The sequence below is a fragment of the Tyto alba genome, unplaced genomic scaffold, assembly GCF_018691265.1.
Source record: "Tyto alba isolate M040663 unplaced genomic scaffold, T.alba_DEE_v4.0 Super-Scaffold_3, whole genome shotgun sequence".
Taxonomy (NCBI): domain Eukaryota; kingdom Metazoa; phylum Chordata; class Aves; order Strigiformes; family Tytonidae; genus Tyto; species Tyto alba.
This window is the reverse complement of record NW_024881304.1, coordinates 11,290,121-11,305,105: the sequence shown is the minus strand read 5'-3', so window position 1 is coordinate 11,305,105 and position 14,985 is coordinate 11,290,121. Positions and strand designations below refer to the sequence as shown.

At 39.0% G+C, this 14,985-nt stretch overlaps 1 protein-coding gene across 1 annotated transcript in view; it reads right to left on the bottom strand.

Moving 5' to 3' along the window:
• The window catches only part of PTPRG (protein tyrosine phosphatase receptor type G), a 413,639-nt gene that overhangs the window by 140,087 nt on the left and 258,567 nt on the right, over positions 1–14,985 (bottom strand). The window contains exon 5 of the mRNA XM_042799608.1: positions 2,024–2,119. Within this exon, the coding sequence (XP_042655542.1) occupies positions 2,024–2,119 (96 nt within the window). The remainder of the gene's footprint in view (positions 1–2,023; positions 2,120–14,985) is intronic.

The window sequence follows — 14,985 nt, the reverse complement described above, 5'->3', positions numbered from 1 at the left end:
GTCACTGATTTATCATTTCAACAGAAAGGCAGGGGAAAAAAAAATAAAAAAAAAGAAAACTATTTCCTTGCAGCCAAAACCAGGTTGTCCCTGGGTCACTTTGCCAAAGAATTACCTTCCCCTTACTCTCTGGAAGAGATCAAAGACTGTTTATCAGTAATGGTTTCAGATTTCATGGTGCTGGAGCAGAGGAGCCCAGCTGCACCATCACCCAGACTTTACAGTCTTATGTCCTGTGGCACACAGGGCTAGAAATTATGAAAAGTATAGATTTCTGCTTCCCTGAGGGGACTGCAACACTTGATTGTCGTCTTAAAGAGCCTAAGGTCTCTTACAATCAAATATGACTTTTTAAACAGCGTTACAGACTATTTTAGGTTATTTTTAGTGAGCTTATTGGCTCCCTCGGAATCGTGCAATGTGGGACTTGCAGTAAGTGCAGCACCTGTCTTTGCAAGTGGGGAATACAAAACACAGTCCCATTACAGTTTTAAGATTCTCTAAAACAAGGTTTATGGAATAAATGTCACATATGGCCTAGGAAATGGTGTGACATGGGGCAGTGCTTCACATGGCTTATATGAAGCACATCAGGGTAATTTAGGAATTAAATTCCAGATAGATCATGCCACAACATGCACACCATGGCAAAACACATGTTCCTTCCAACACGGCACACGCACATAATGTGCAGCTCTTCACTGTGATATAACTGAAGTAACAGTGCCTCTGATTGTTCTATTTCTAAACTTCTGACTTGTAAGGCCAAATTCAATTTTCTCAGTGCTTCCCACAGAACACCAAGATTAAGAAGCCTGGGGAATCATCCCGCTATGCCACTGCAAATTATCACAGCTCCACCAAATTTACCCTAACATGAAATGCCACAGAAGTGCTCAGAATTCAGCAGTGATGAATTTAACATGCCTACTTCCACTAGCCTGATGTCAGCAGAGTTACAGGAATTTGTGCAATACAAGGATCTGTCCTTTTCTCCTTATCAAAGCATTTGATCAAAATCAGTAACATGGAAAAAGACAACCTTACTTAATTTGAGCAGGAGAGTCAGGCTTGTCACTCTAACATCATAAGAAAAAGGCAGGTATTTACATATGGGTACTTGCATATTCTTTTTTATCTGGCTTCACAAAGATAACAGTAAGATTCTTCCACAGTAAAAACTAGTGTGAAACCTCAGAGAGGACCAGCATTTTCCCTTAATCTTCCCTCTCCCCTTTCCTCTCTTTTGAAGAAGCAACACCTTGAGGTATTTCAAATCTTCATTAGCCACTTTACTGCCTGTGACAGCCTGGTGGTATGGAGTTGCACCAACTCCCTCCGTTCAATTCATCCTTAAGTCAGAAAGGAAAAACTCTGCTTCTGCTGCAAAGTGACAAAAAGCCCACATTGCTGAACACCACTGCCACGTGGCTTGACCTGCCAGCCATCGCAAGCAGCAGTCTCTACCCCATGCCTCAGTTCTCAAGTGTGTCTAACCAACAAATGAGCTAACCAAGCTGTCACGCTCTTGAGGATGCATCTTAAAAAAGATGCATAAATTCACTCATTCGGAAACCTGGGCTGTTCAAGAATGTGTTACTATGACAATTTAGAAGAAACTGCTACAGATAAGATTGATGAAACTTATTGATTAATTTTCTCTCAAGCTATGTTTGAATTTTAAGTTTTCTCTAAACAGAACCAGTTCACATTCGTTTGTTAGTATTCCAGGGACCGCAGCAATGTGCTTCAGCAGTGAAGGAAGTTCCATGATAAATGTGTTCTCCAATCTGCATCTGTAAAGCTGCTATAAAATCAGAACAATTCATGCAAAATTTTTCATTACGTTTTTAAATATACTTACTTACATTTTAAATCACACATAGACAATATGAAATATCTTTCACTTAGACAGGTGGGAACAAGAAAACAGATGCATCCATTAAGCCTGAAACAATTCAATGAATTAAATATTACTTGGTGAATGCTTTGGTTTATGGATATAGCCTTTGTTTAAACTTACTTGAAAAAAGACGGCCATGGCTCCTACTACCCTGTTTTCTAGAACTGCTGTTCCAAAACTGTCAAAGTCATCAGGATTGTAGAAGTAAATCTGCATCTGTAAAAATTAAAAACAACAACAAAATCACATTAGTGTTGATTCATCTAGCTTTCAAATGAGGTAATGCATACACGTCGTACATAAACCCAGTGTTATGAACCTGAGATAAAGGAATTCTGCTGAACAATATTGTTTTACTAGCATCTTGATTAATAGCATGACTGCCCTACTGGGACAGTAACCAGGGAACAGAGTCAATGCAATGCATTTTAATACCAAACCCAAGGATAAACAGTATGGTCAGTCTGCATAGATGGTAAACTTTGTGCTTTCTGCCAGGATCTCTTCATTTCTTTGCTCATTGCAGGCTCATCTCCTGCTCTGTTAAATGTGCTAAACACATTTATCTCAAAAACCATAGAGAATTTTTGAAAAGGATTTCAACATTTAGAGTTATTTCTTTACTCCTAAAGCAATTTGTAAGATAAAAGTCGGTCTCTGTAGCAATGCATTTTTATGAGCCTCTGATATTCAGGACTATCAGTTAGGGTCAGACTTCTCCCTGACTTCAGTAAATTTCATGACTTTTATTTCCAAAGCGTTAGTACTTGGCAAAAAGTATGAGACAAAACCAGATTTTTTGATGTCATTTTAGGATGAATAATAAATATTAATAATGAGGCAAACCCAAAGTGAAAGCAGGTGAGAACAATGATTACCCCAAAACAGCAAATGTCTGAGTTAGTAACAGGAGGACCAAGAAATAGCTTCTTTCATACATTTCACTGTTCAACAATTCCACTCACTGCATTAGCTGAGCTCTCACTTCTGCCAGCCACCCCAACACACTGCTGCTTCTCCAGCAGTTGTTCAACCTCTCCATTCCTAAAGAAGCCCCTGGTGTTAGTCCATCTGTATCAGCCATGACTTGCTCCAAAGGATCTGGTTTTCATCCAAAACATGCAATGCTCCCTTCTCAACATTACACCATGAAGGTGTGTACATTTTCATAGAATAAATTCATTATTAGTAACATTTGTTGTATGCATGCTCTACACATTACAAATTAAAAACATGTGTCTGATAGTAACAGCCAAGCATAAGAACTGGGCGTTGCAGCAGTTGCTCTTGGGGCCATTCAGGGATCCTCCCAGATGGATTTCACAATCCAAACCAGTGCTGGCGCATCCGTGGGGCCAACACTGCTGCTGGACAGTTGGCCAATGCATACACTCCCTCATGCACATTGACTCCAGCAAAAAAAAATCTGTTCCTGGCTATGAAACAGGAATGGACCCATCAGGCTTCTCTGCCACTGGCCTCTTGCCTGAACCTGTGCATTCATTTCTGCTTCTCTGCTGCCCATCACCCATTACCTGACCCATTCAGGCTTTTCACAGCATTATTAGGTGATAAGAAATAGCCACACAGCGCACAGTTAAATGGAGATGTAAGGTCTAGCTGAGTCTGTCCATGCCTCCCATCACACTGCTGGTCTGACCACTGCTCCCTCCTGCAAATCTGTCTGCAGGCAAATGCTCTGCCGGCACTGATAACTTGTTTGGGGCTGTTCATTTTTTTCCAAGATTGTGCTGCATGACAAATCCTACCATATTTACAAATGCAAGTATTTTTCCCATATTCTGAAATTTTCTATATTGCCAGATGAGATGATACTCTTTTATCTTGCTCTGATATGTTCTTACTCCTATTTACTGATTCCCAGGCTTCTGACTGTATACATTTGCTGTAATGTATAATACTGGCAAAGTACCTATACATCTAATAAAACATCACCATATAGAGAAAAGGCCAAGATGAAGATCAGTCTCTTCAGAGGCTGAGGTACTTTTTTCAGCAGGAGGATAAAATAAGACCACACTCCAAATGGCTCACAAAAAAACTGAAAAAATTGTCTGGCACTCACTCTAGCTTCATAAAATTTGAAAGCAATTTTCTTCCCCTATTTTGGCCTTCCTATTCCCAGTGTATTCACAGCATACACAGAGATGCTGGCAATATCTCACAAAGTTGGTGGTGCCTCCAGGTTCTGACAACTCATGCTTTGAACAAATGAAGACTGAGGTACAGCCATTCATTGACACAGAAATTAGAAACACTTTGTTTCAGGTAGAATTGCTTAAACTTCAATTTAGCCAGCACAGACAAAAGCTCACAAAACACTCACAAATTACATTTTATTCCCCTTTAAGATAAAGTCTAAAATTGGGTATACCTTATATAAAACACTTCACTATACAGTCCTCATAGGAGTTTATGAAGAAAAGTATCACTGAGTGAGTTCAGCATATGCCAAAATCATTTTGGATCAATTTTGCTCATGGCATTTTAAGGAAATTAATTTTTACAATACACTTTTGGATAGCAGTGCAAAGGGCTTTGGTAAAAAAAGTACTTAATTCAGATCCCTCGTCTCAGCAGTGCAATTTCACAGACTAATCAAGAACCACACTCTGCCTTGATTACCATACACATTGAAACATTTTACCACTGCTCCCTGGTGTTTTTCCAGAGAGCGTGGTTCTTCTCTCTGCATCCATCAAGTCAAAGGGAACTGTCTTGTATAAAAAATTATCATCATCTGTCATACAGTAGCTTCCTTATGTGTTCATACAGCTAGAAGGAACATTTTAGGATTAGAATCTCCCAGGAATTGCTATTACATAGTTTACACATGCATACAGTGCAAAAACAATGTTAAGAAGATGCTAAAGTTACATCCTCAAAACTACATGGTTCAAGTTGTTCATAAAACCACACCTGGACACCTCTGAGCATTAGTATTATGACAATTTTCTAATTATGTGATCACATATTGTTCTCTTCCACAATACAGTCTCATCTGTTTTCCCCAATTTACAATAAAATGTAAATGTATCTAACGTATTTTTCTTCTTTTATACATAATATACATAGTACTGAATGCATTTGTAGGTATTTAATATTTTCTATGGATGGCATAATGTTCTTTATGTACAAATCGGGAATAAGACAGTTAACCATAAAATTAATTTCACCGCATACTTAAGTGGCCTAAACATGCTAGAAAATTTTCATTATTACTCCTTATTATATAATTAGTATAGACAATATATGGCGCATTTTGCATATAAATGACTTCTACTGTCTCTGCCTGGTACATACAAAGCAATAGTACAGAATGCAAGAAAGGAGCTTTTAAGCTAAAGAAAATTCGGATCTTATTATAATATGCTATTTGTGAAATGCAGAACAAAGCATCATCCAAGCTTGCACATCCAATCTGAATTGTGGCACTGCCTGATTTCAGAACCATAAACCATCATTTTGTTATACATTTTTGCATGCGATTTCACAAGAGCTTTTATTTTCCAAAATTAAATATATATATTGTATATATATATATATATATTTTTTTTTTTTCTTAAAGGCTCTGAATCCCTTCACAATGGGAAAGCCTGAAATACTCTTTGTAGTTTCTATGGCGTGACAGTCTCTGCAGTCAGAATGCTCTGTTCCATACACCGCTGCTGACAGTGCTCCAAATAGCCTTCCCGGTGGCATAGGTCCCAGAGGGTGTAAGAGTCCTGTTCTCCATGGCACAATATACTAGATTTATAAATCTTTCACATCTAGCCCTGTTACAACTAACAAGGCTGCAAAGGCTTACACAGGCTTCCCTAATCTCAGATGTGCAACACATGATTATGCTTGCACATACCTTAAAAAAATCTATTATAAAAAACATGGAGTGTCCAAGCAACTTGAAATTTTCAGTATTTTGATGAAGCTAAGCTGAAACAAACCATCCCCAGTGACACAAAGGCGCTTTTCTTGCGGGAAGACTCTCTCTATCCTAAAAAGCTACCAACAACTGCTGCAGCCACAGAGCTTTACCGAGGCAGGGAGAGGGCAAGAATTTGCTTTTAATGGAAAAAATGAATGCTTTGACACTCTTCACACTCTAAAAGAGTAGAATTGTTTTCACTCAAACTTGAGAGAGATTTGCTGTACAGCACAGATTAAGCCTGAAAAAATCTCACTGAAGGGGAAAAACCTTCAGAATGTTAAAAGTGCCTTAAAACAGAGGATTAGAGAGAAAACCCCTCACTCCGCCATAACCCAGGAGGTAATTGGCAGTCACCCTATAAAACCATGTCATGTCTTCTAGTCTCTTCTGTCCAGGAAGATCCAGTGCCCAACCATTACAGTTTCCAAGCTCTCCAGGCCTTTTTCCAGCTGACAACACTTACACAAATGAATACACCACATGCATCCAGCACCTCAGTAATCTCCCAGTGCAGAGCATCTCTGCCTCCATGCTCCTACCAGCTACAACGCCCCTCCACCACGCCCCGGGGCAGGCAATTCCCTCCTCCCCAGGGTCAATCTACTCTCTGCAGAAACACCTTTCTTCAACCACGTTCTTCCGACCTCTACAGAGACCTGGTGTTCCCCAGACCTGGAAAAATGTCAGGCTCTGCTCTGTGCTTAAGGGATTTTGACTCAGCACTGGGCTGCCACCATGCTGATTTCGTAAGGACAAGCTGTCCAAAATGTGCATCCACACTACTGAGAAATACTGCCCACCAGAGATCAGTTCTGATTTTATTAAGTACAATTGCCTCTGAATGACTAAACCCTCTTTATGAAATGTCGCTGGCTTGCAAAACCTGAGCCTGCTACAAATGAATGACTTCTCCCCACCACCCATCCACAAATAAAAGGCTCTGGCTCTCTGCTCAGATGCTTCTCTTCTTCTTGGCACAACAGACATCCAGACAGAAATCACCATTCCTGCGCATGAGATGTTTTTGCTCTTATTACCTCACTACAAAGACAGAAAGTTTACATCCAATACAGACTATCATGGCTAAACTCATTCAGCACTTATGAGAGAAAAGCCACAATGAGCATTTGATAGATCCCAGAAGATGTGAGTGAGTTCAAAGCAATTCTAAGAGACTGAAAACCAAGCAAGTACATTTTCCATAGACAGATGCCAAGTATTTTAAAAATAAATAATTGAGACTTTTAAATTGGGCTGCTATCACCCTGTGCAACCTCCTACAGCAGATTTCTCTTTAGATTAAAAAATGAACAAAGGCTCATTGTGCTGCCACAGATGTGGAGTACAGAATATTCAATAGTATCAGGAATTCTGGTAGAAGGGAAAAGATCATCAGAATTAGCTTTCCGCTCATTTCCTTCCAGCAATCCAAGGACTACCATACAATTTAAAAAAAAAAAAAAAAAAAAAAAAGGGTTTTATAGGCCAGCCAATTTTTTGATGAATCAGGAAGCAAGACGCAGAGGCAACAGCTATGTGGTTTATTATGTACTGCTTTAGAGACTGAGAGTGTTTTCAGAAGAGCAAAACACCCAGGGCATTGCAGGTAGACTGCAAATCTTTACAGAATGGCAAAACAAAAAATTTTACAATGTTTGCTTTAAACGATGGAGTTAATCACTGAATATACTAATTCTTAATTAGTACCTTTGCTGCTTATATTGTAAAAATAAATTATTCTCAGCCACTTTTACAACTGGATTTAAAGCCTCTCGCACAAAAACAAATTCTGTGCTAAGATTATGAATCATACATGATTTTTCTTAATTGAAAGCTTGTATGTAACTTGCTTCTGCTTTAAATATGTGCATAGATTTCTAGCGAACTGGATGATGTGATCCATTTGGCTGGAATAAAAATTTTCTACAGTCATAATGTAATCTTCACTGCAGCACTGAAAATTTAGAATAACTGTCCTGCAGTCCGTGTGTTTACTGGAGTGTGAGATGTACACTGGAGCAATAAAGTCTGATGTTTGACTTCTCATTATATTCTCTTTAAAAAACCCATGAAACTTATCATTTAAAACATATTCAAAATCTGCTTAGAAAAGGCAGGGGGGAAGAGTGAATCGTGATGTTTTCCAGTTCTCCTACTAGAGCTTAATGTAATAACATAGAGTATACTGCATCCTTTTTAAAAGATAAAGTTGAACAGGAGCAGATAATAGCATGTTTTCCCTGCCTAGTCTATTATTCATCAGTGAATTTTTAACTATAGTTAGGCAGGTACAGAGATGAATTTTGAATGTCATAACTTAGTATTTTACAGTGCCTAGAAGTGTGCTGTGTAAATTGCAAAACAGAGTCAGACAGGGTCTTTGCCCTAACATAATTGCAACTCGATAATGAATACAATGCTAGGCTGAAAAAACCAAAAGGAGCTGAAACAACAGGAAGAGCAAAGATTATACAAGTGAAATAACAGAATTTAACTCAATTTAGACATTCGCATGCCTTAGCAGTAAGGTAAATTTCCCTTTAATCTTTTTTCGTAGTAAGCATTAATTATTGCTTTGTTGTCTACAAACAACACAGTAGGTGTATCTATGTTATAAGTTGAGACTAAGTGATTTCATAATTGTTTTCAACCTGAAAGTTGGTAATTGTTGCACATTCTGCCCCTGATTCTGAACAGCATTTAAACCTGTGAGTTGTCCAGTAACAGCCCAGTAGGAACAGTGAGGCAAGATAATGCTCACAGGATTGCCCTCGGCTTCAATACATTGTTGGATCAAGACCATATCTCTCCACCTTGACAGTCAAGTCTTGAATGCTAAGAGAGAAGTACCTTGGCAAACTAGAAACTTCCCCGGTTTCTACTGCCAGAAATAAATATCCCTTAGGCCCGCTCCCATCTCAAACAAGAAAATCCATCTCATGTATATACACTGAGTCATTACACAATGAAGGCACGCTTGATGCTAAAAAGCTGTATGTTGCATTCATTTGTATTTCCGTAATAAGAAAATAACGGTTTCAGTGTTTATGCTTTCCGTAACATGAAACTTTTTTGCAATTGCTTTGTACTTCAAGTAACAGCCATATGATTCACCATGAAATGAAGTCTGGAAAATCGTTTTGGATAAATGGAACTATAAATTCAATAGAATTTCCATGACAACATAGATTGCAACACTCTGCCACAAGTAAAATGTTATAAATCATTCAAAACCAACAAAAAATCAGCAGTAAGTCTTCTCTTTCACAACACACAAGACCCCTGAATTATGGAGCTGTGCTTATTACCTCCCCATGCAGTGCCTCTTATTTCTGATCCTCTTCCTTGTTGCAAGTGTTGTTTCATATCTGACCTTCTTTCAAATATGGGAAATTATAATACTAACACACTTTAATACTAAGATGTAAACAAGAATTGAAGAATAATGAGCAGGATGCTTTTTTTGAACCTTTCCTCCTTTTCTCATCTTCTAAAAATGTTTAAATATCTTCATCCTATGGTAATTACACCTGTGTATCCAGATACATCACAGCATCTTGTTAGACTCAGAAATTTAGGAGGCTCTTTTTCTGGAAACGTGGGTGGTAAGTGTACAATAGGGTGCTCAGTCAGCTCGTAAAAAGGATGTGAACCACATGTCCAATGGATGGAAGAGATCCAAGGAGAGGAGGAGGTAAAAATAAAAAAAAAAAAAGGATAAAAGATTACACCACACACTATTGCTTATTCCTACCCCTCCGTCAGAGGGTTCCTGACATACGGTATTTCACTTAAAGTCCAAGGAGTTGGAATGAAGTGATCCCAGGAGGACCTTCACTGCAATTTAAAAATCACTGTGGCTGTTGCCTTCATGCCTGTGAGAAAAACCTTGAAAATGCAAAGCTTCTTCCCTCCTGAAAAGATTAAGAAGCCCATAAAACCAAATGAGAGACAAATAGTTCAGTATTCTGATTTTTGGGTAGAAGTATTTCTTAAAAATCAGGTCTTTTAGTAACTTGAGAAGAAGCAGCGACCTACTAGTCCTTGGATTGCAAAGGCTCATCTTTCCTGACTACTAGAGAGTTTCTGCTATCTCACATAAATCACTGCCCATTTCTGGGCCCCGTTTCCTCATGTATAAACTATGGTCATTGCCCATCCCTCCTTTAACTGGATGTTTTATGAAGAAAATATGAAAGATTGGAAATGAGTGGGAATAATGACAAGCAATTGAAAAACACTTGAAATAAACTACCATTTGAAGTGGTGTTGAAGAAAAAAAAAAATTCAGGGTTGCTGTTCATTTTCTTGATATTGCAATAAGGAAGATTCATACAAGTACCTCATGGAGACGTGCACTCATCCACTCATGGATTGCCTCTTAATACTGGTACCAAGTTCTAAACATCTCCTACCTGACATAGAGCTGATGTTGCAGGAGTTCAGTGCAGACACAGTTACTGCAAGGCACTGCATCCACATGCCCAAGGGCATCTCCCCACGCTCCTGGAGATCAGCTAGGGTCTTTTACTCATCTTTAGCTCCAGCACCAGACACTGACTCTGCCAGATACTTTTTGGTTTATTTAATGATTAGTTCTGAGTCTCAACCACAATGGCTTTGTCTAATTGTGCCATATTCCAAGCAAGTAAGCGCATGTGTGCGGGAACATACAACACAGACCCTCATTTCAGTGAGAGACAAACTTTGCTTTCTAAAACTGTTCAAACAGAAAAATTAGAAGCAATACTTAGCTGCTGGAGAGGATGAAAAACTGAAACAGGCAATTTAGGAAGTGGCTAAGCACCAAATGCCACAGCAACTAAAAGCAAGCTGGATGGACTCACTGTATGAACAGAATAGCTCTGAACTCAATGCAAAAGTGACTGTTTCAGATGCTTTCTTCATCTGTTTTCCATGATCTTCCTACAAGGAGAACTAAACTATTAAAGAAAGAGTTTTAAATCTCAAAATACCCACTGTCCATACTTCAGTTCGTCTTTCAAGAAACCATTTACTTTCTTAAACATCAAGAAGTACTGCCAGAATGGTGAGAACTGCTGGGATTTCCTAGCAAAAACACTCCAGTGCTCTTTAGGGAAAAGAAGGGAGGTGCACTTTAAAACTAAACCCTACAAAAGCACACTTTTCCTAGCATGTGTGATTAATACAATTTCATATACCATTCACTTTAGAGATGCACTAGGACAAGTATTCATTCCTCTGAGAGCTCACATCTTAGCACAAATTATTCTTTTTGTACTGTGGAATTCAGAATGTCCTGTGTGGCTGTTTTTTTTTTTTTTTTTTTTTTTTTCTTAAATGGGAGAAGACAAGCTCTTCCATAAGATTTAATGATCTTCAAAATGACTCAGAACAAATTTTGAGATATTTATAGCAATGTTGCATCTCTGGATTCAAAGCCATGCAGCAGATGGGGCATGTTTTCAGAAGCATTTTGCTGGGTGAAAGGCCATTCCTATCTGAGGTGATGTGAAATCCTCAGGGCTGTATACTTGCAGAGTTATTTTTATTTATGAACTGAAGTATATGGGCAATTACAGCAGAACCAGCCCATGAGAAGAGCCTACTTGGAGAGCTTCTGAACAGACGTTAAAAACAATATGGGCTTTCCCATATTTTGCAGAATACACATCCATCTAAGTCAGCATCATAGTCCCAAAGATAAAGCAAATGGGGTCCTCGGCATTAGAGGTCTCAGTAGCTACTTGCAGATTACTGGAGGAAGGTGGGACAGCACTACTTCTGTCACAGACTTCCCATCTGAACACAAGAGGGACTTTTCCAATGCAACTGCTTAATGTGGGTGTTCTATTTCAAGTTTCTCAAAAGGGCTTAACATGCAAGGAGTGAGTACACTACATCATTTCCAAAACTCAGGATCTCTTGAAAATACCTTGAATTTAAGTCCTTCCCCACCATGGGGTGCCTATCCAAATTCCCCAGGCTCTTGTAAAATCTTGCATGTAATACCTCTATAGCCTGCCTGTAATTTTCTAGCTTTCTTTACCCTTACCACCTGACTGTTTTACTGGAATAGAAAGTGAAGTCTGCACACACCTGAAGTGCAGTGTTAAGAAATCTGTAAACTTCTTGTCTTAGCAACTTTGTGTACAGATACACACACAGAGTAGCTGAATACACCACCTTAATGGCATTAGCTTGTTAAGGACATGATTCTGTATTAACACTAGCAAATCAGAAAGAACTGGATTTCAGCATAGCAAGAAGCAAAATATTCAAGTAAGCAGCAAAATTGATGAAAAGGTTAAAGTGCTAGAAATTGTGTAGACTTTTAAATTTAAAACCTTGTCCACTGTCATATGTGCAAACCCATTTGCAAACACATTCTGTAATAGTCCTTTGATAAATGTCAAAGTTATTCTTCCATGCCTATGAAAGAGAAACACAAATCTAACTCTCACTCCCTCCTATGCAGGTACCTGTGCAGATGCTGTGTTGAGACTCTCCTGGTGCATCTGACTCTGCTGCTCACTTGTGGCATCACCTTATATAATGTGAATAAAACAACCTCTCTCCTTTAACACTTCCAATTTTTCAAGGGCCCACTGATGTTAAAAGAAAATCACATTGAACTTCTTTGGACTCCTGATAAACACAACAGTGCTACCAGATTGGCATTTGAGTCCAAATTTTACAGGCTTTGGTTCAGTACAGTTTTCAGTGCACACTCCTTGTGGGAGACATGCACAGTTGTGTCCCTGCTCAGCCAGGCTCTGTGCCAGCTTCATCCCTTCCCTCTACTTTGCTTTTTAATAATAGAAATGAACCTCAAGCCAGAGAGTCACATTTCCACCCTGGCTCACATCTGTGTACTTCTGAAAGCACTTCTTCTGCCTCAGCATCTCACATTTGAACAATTCACCTGGGTAATGGACACCATGTAAGTTCTGGTTTTCAGCATGACAGCTCCTGGCTTTTCTCCAGACTGTGGGTGTTTTTGGCTCTAGAAGTGCCCAACCAAATTAACTGTTGCTCATACCACTGCTGTCTCCACCAGACATTTGGTTTGTGCCTGCAACCACAAATGGAAACTGGAAATGCTGCGAAATGGTGCAGCCTCTCCCTGTCACATAACACGGAGGGGGCATGCCCCCCGCTGCCTGGGGCCAGGGCTGGGGCTGCGGTGGGCAGGGAGGGTATCACCTCCGGTACAAAACCACACCGTTGCATGTGCTACCAGTACATCCACCTCTCCTGGCGTTGTTCTGTCACAGCATGAAATGCCTCAATGGAACTTTTGAAATACGGGAGTTGCACAAGTAAAGTCTTTATCATAAATCTGATAATTAACCTGCATAGCTAATTTCCCTTCTGGCAGCAGGCATAGGTTGGAATAAATAGTCTATTCAATATCTACTGAGAGAAGACTCCTATATTTCATGTTTACTTTAAGCAAGTATAAAAACCTAGGGACAAAGGGCCTCAAAGAGTCAAATTCCTTGCAGTTTCAACAGAGTGCCCTGAATAATACATAAAGCAGCTACGCTCTTATCCCTAAAACCACAGGTGTGAACCAGATGTCATGCTTATCTTCTCTTGAGATTACAGCAAACAATTGCACACCTTCAGAATATAAAGTAAGCATTGGATCAAGAAGCCTGAAATATATTAAAAGTGTGGCACTTAAGTTAAAAATTCAAATATTAACCTACAAATCACTGATTCATTTAAAAGGTTGTTTATAGCCTATGTTCTATAAAAGTTATATTTCTTTTATTTAACCTTTTTATAACAAGATACATTATAAATCACAAATTTGAGATAAAACTACTTGCATAAATCTCAGTCTTTGTCAGTAAGGTATTGCCAAACCGAGTGTTCAAATATACCGCCACCTACTTAAAATACACCACAACTCAAGAAACAGAATTAAAGTTAAAGCCTTGATTTAAATTTTAAACTTTCCAATTGTAATAAAGGTTTAGAAAAAGGCGAGCATGTGCTGCACTCAAATATTGAAAGGAGATTAAACCTAGAATGGTATCTCAAAGAGAATTTTAAAGTGAACTTACTACATAGTAACAAGACATGGTACAAATGGTGCTCTAACCATACAGCCTTGATCATAACCAATCGTCTAAGAGTGCAAAGCCAGAGGATATTCCAAAATGTCCAGTTTCAAGACAGTAACAAATTCCTCACTCAACTAGCAAACTTCACTAATATGCTAGTGCTTGTCACTGGGGGCATTTCAGAAAAAGGACAGGGCTCTCTTCACCAGATGCACAAAATAATCATGCTCCAGCATGTTTTAAAGGTCATACTCATATCGTGGTACTTTTTCTCTTAAACTAGGTCCAGTCACCACCTCCTGACTCCTATGTCAACATCTCAGGAGCAGTAGTGCTTGCTGCAGAGGGTGAGGGTCTGTTCTCTCTGATAGATGGTTCATGTCCTATTTGATTTTTTTTCTTAGCTTTCCTCTTCCACCCTGGCTAGCTTCATTCTTTAATCCAGTATGCCTGGTTTCCTTTCACTGCACTCCCTGTCAAACACACACTCCAAAGGCTCAGAGCATTTAATGCTAATGCTTCACTAAAAGAAGTCTTCCAGCCCAATTTGTGACAGAAATATTACAGGTTTGTAATTAAACTCTAGATAAGAAAATCTAGTGTTTACTCAATAATCCACATATTCGCTTTAAAAAAGCATATGTCTTGCTCTCATAGCTGTAGAGAAAAGTGGTGAACGTGACCTGAATCCAACAGCTGTAATGTCATCTGCTTGATCTTGAGGGAGTTGAACTACCCTGTTCCTTTAACAGTATTCACCAGTGACCCAGAGCCTCATTCTGCCCTCCAGCTGCAGAGCCTGTGACTCTAGGGGAAAAAGCATCCAACATCTTGACTCACTCACGTTAATAAAACAGAGTACGAAGAGTCATAGGCTAAGGTGTTAACATGACCCTGTCTGTAGTGCTAAACAGTTAAAACTTGCTTTGAGTTGAGAGCACAGATCCAGGTGGCTCAGCCCCATGGCAACACTAGTGATTTATACATATTTGTAAAATTTTATTAAAGATATAGGATAAAAGTTAAGAACAGTACAGAAAAATACAGAACTTCAAATACAAGCAATTAAGTCTTTG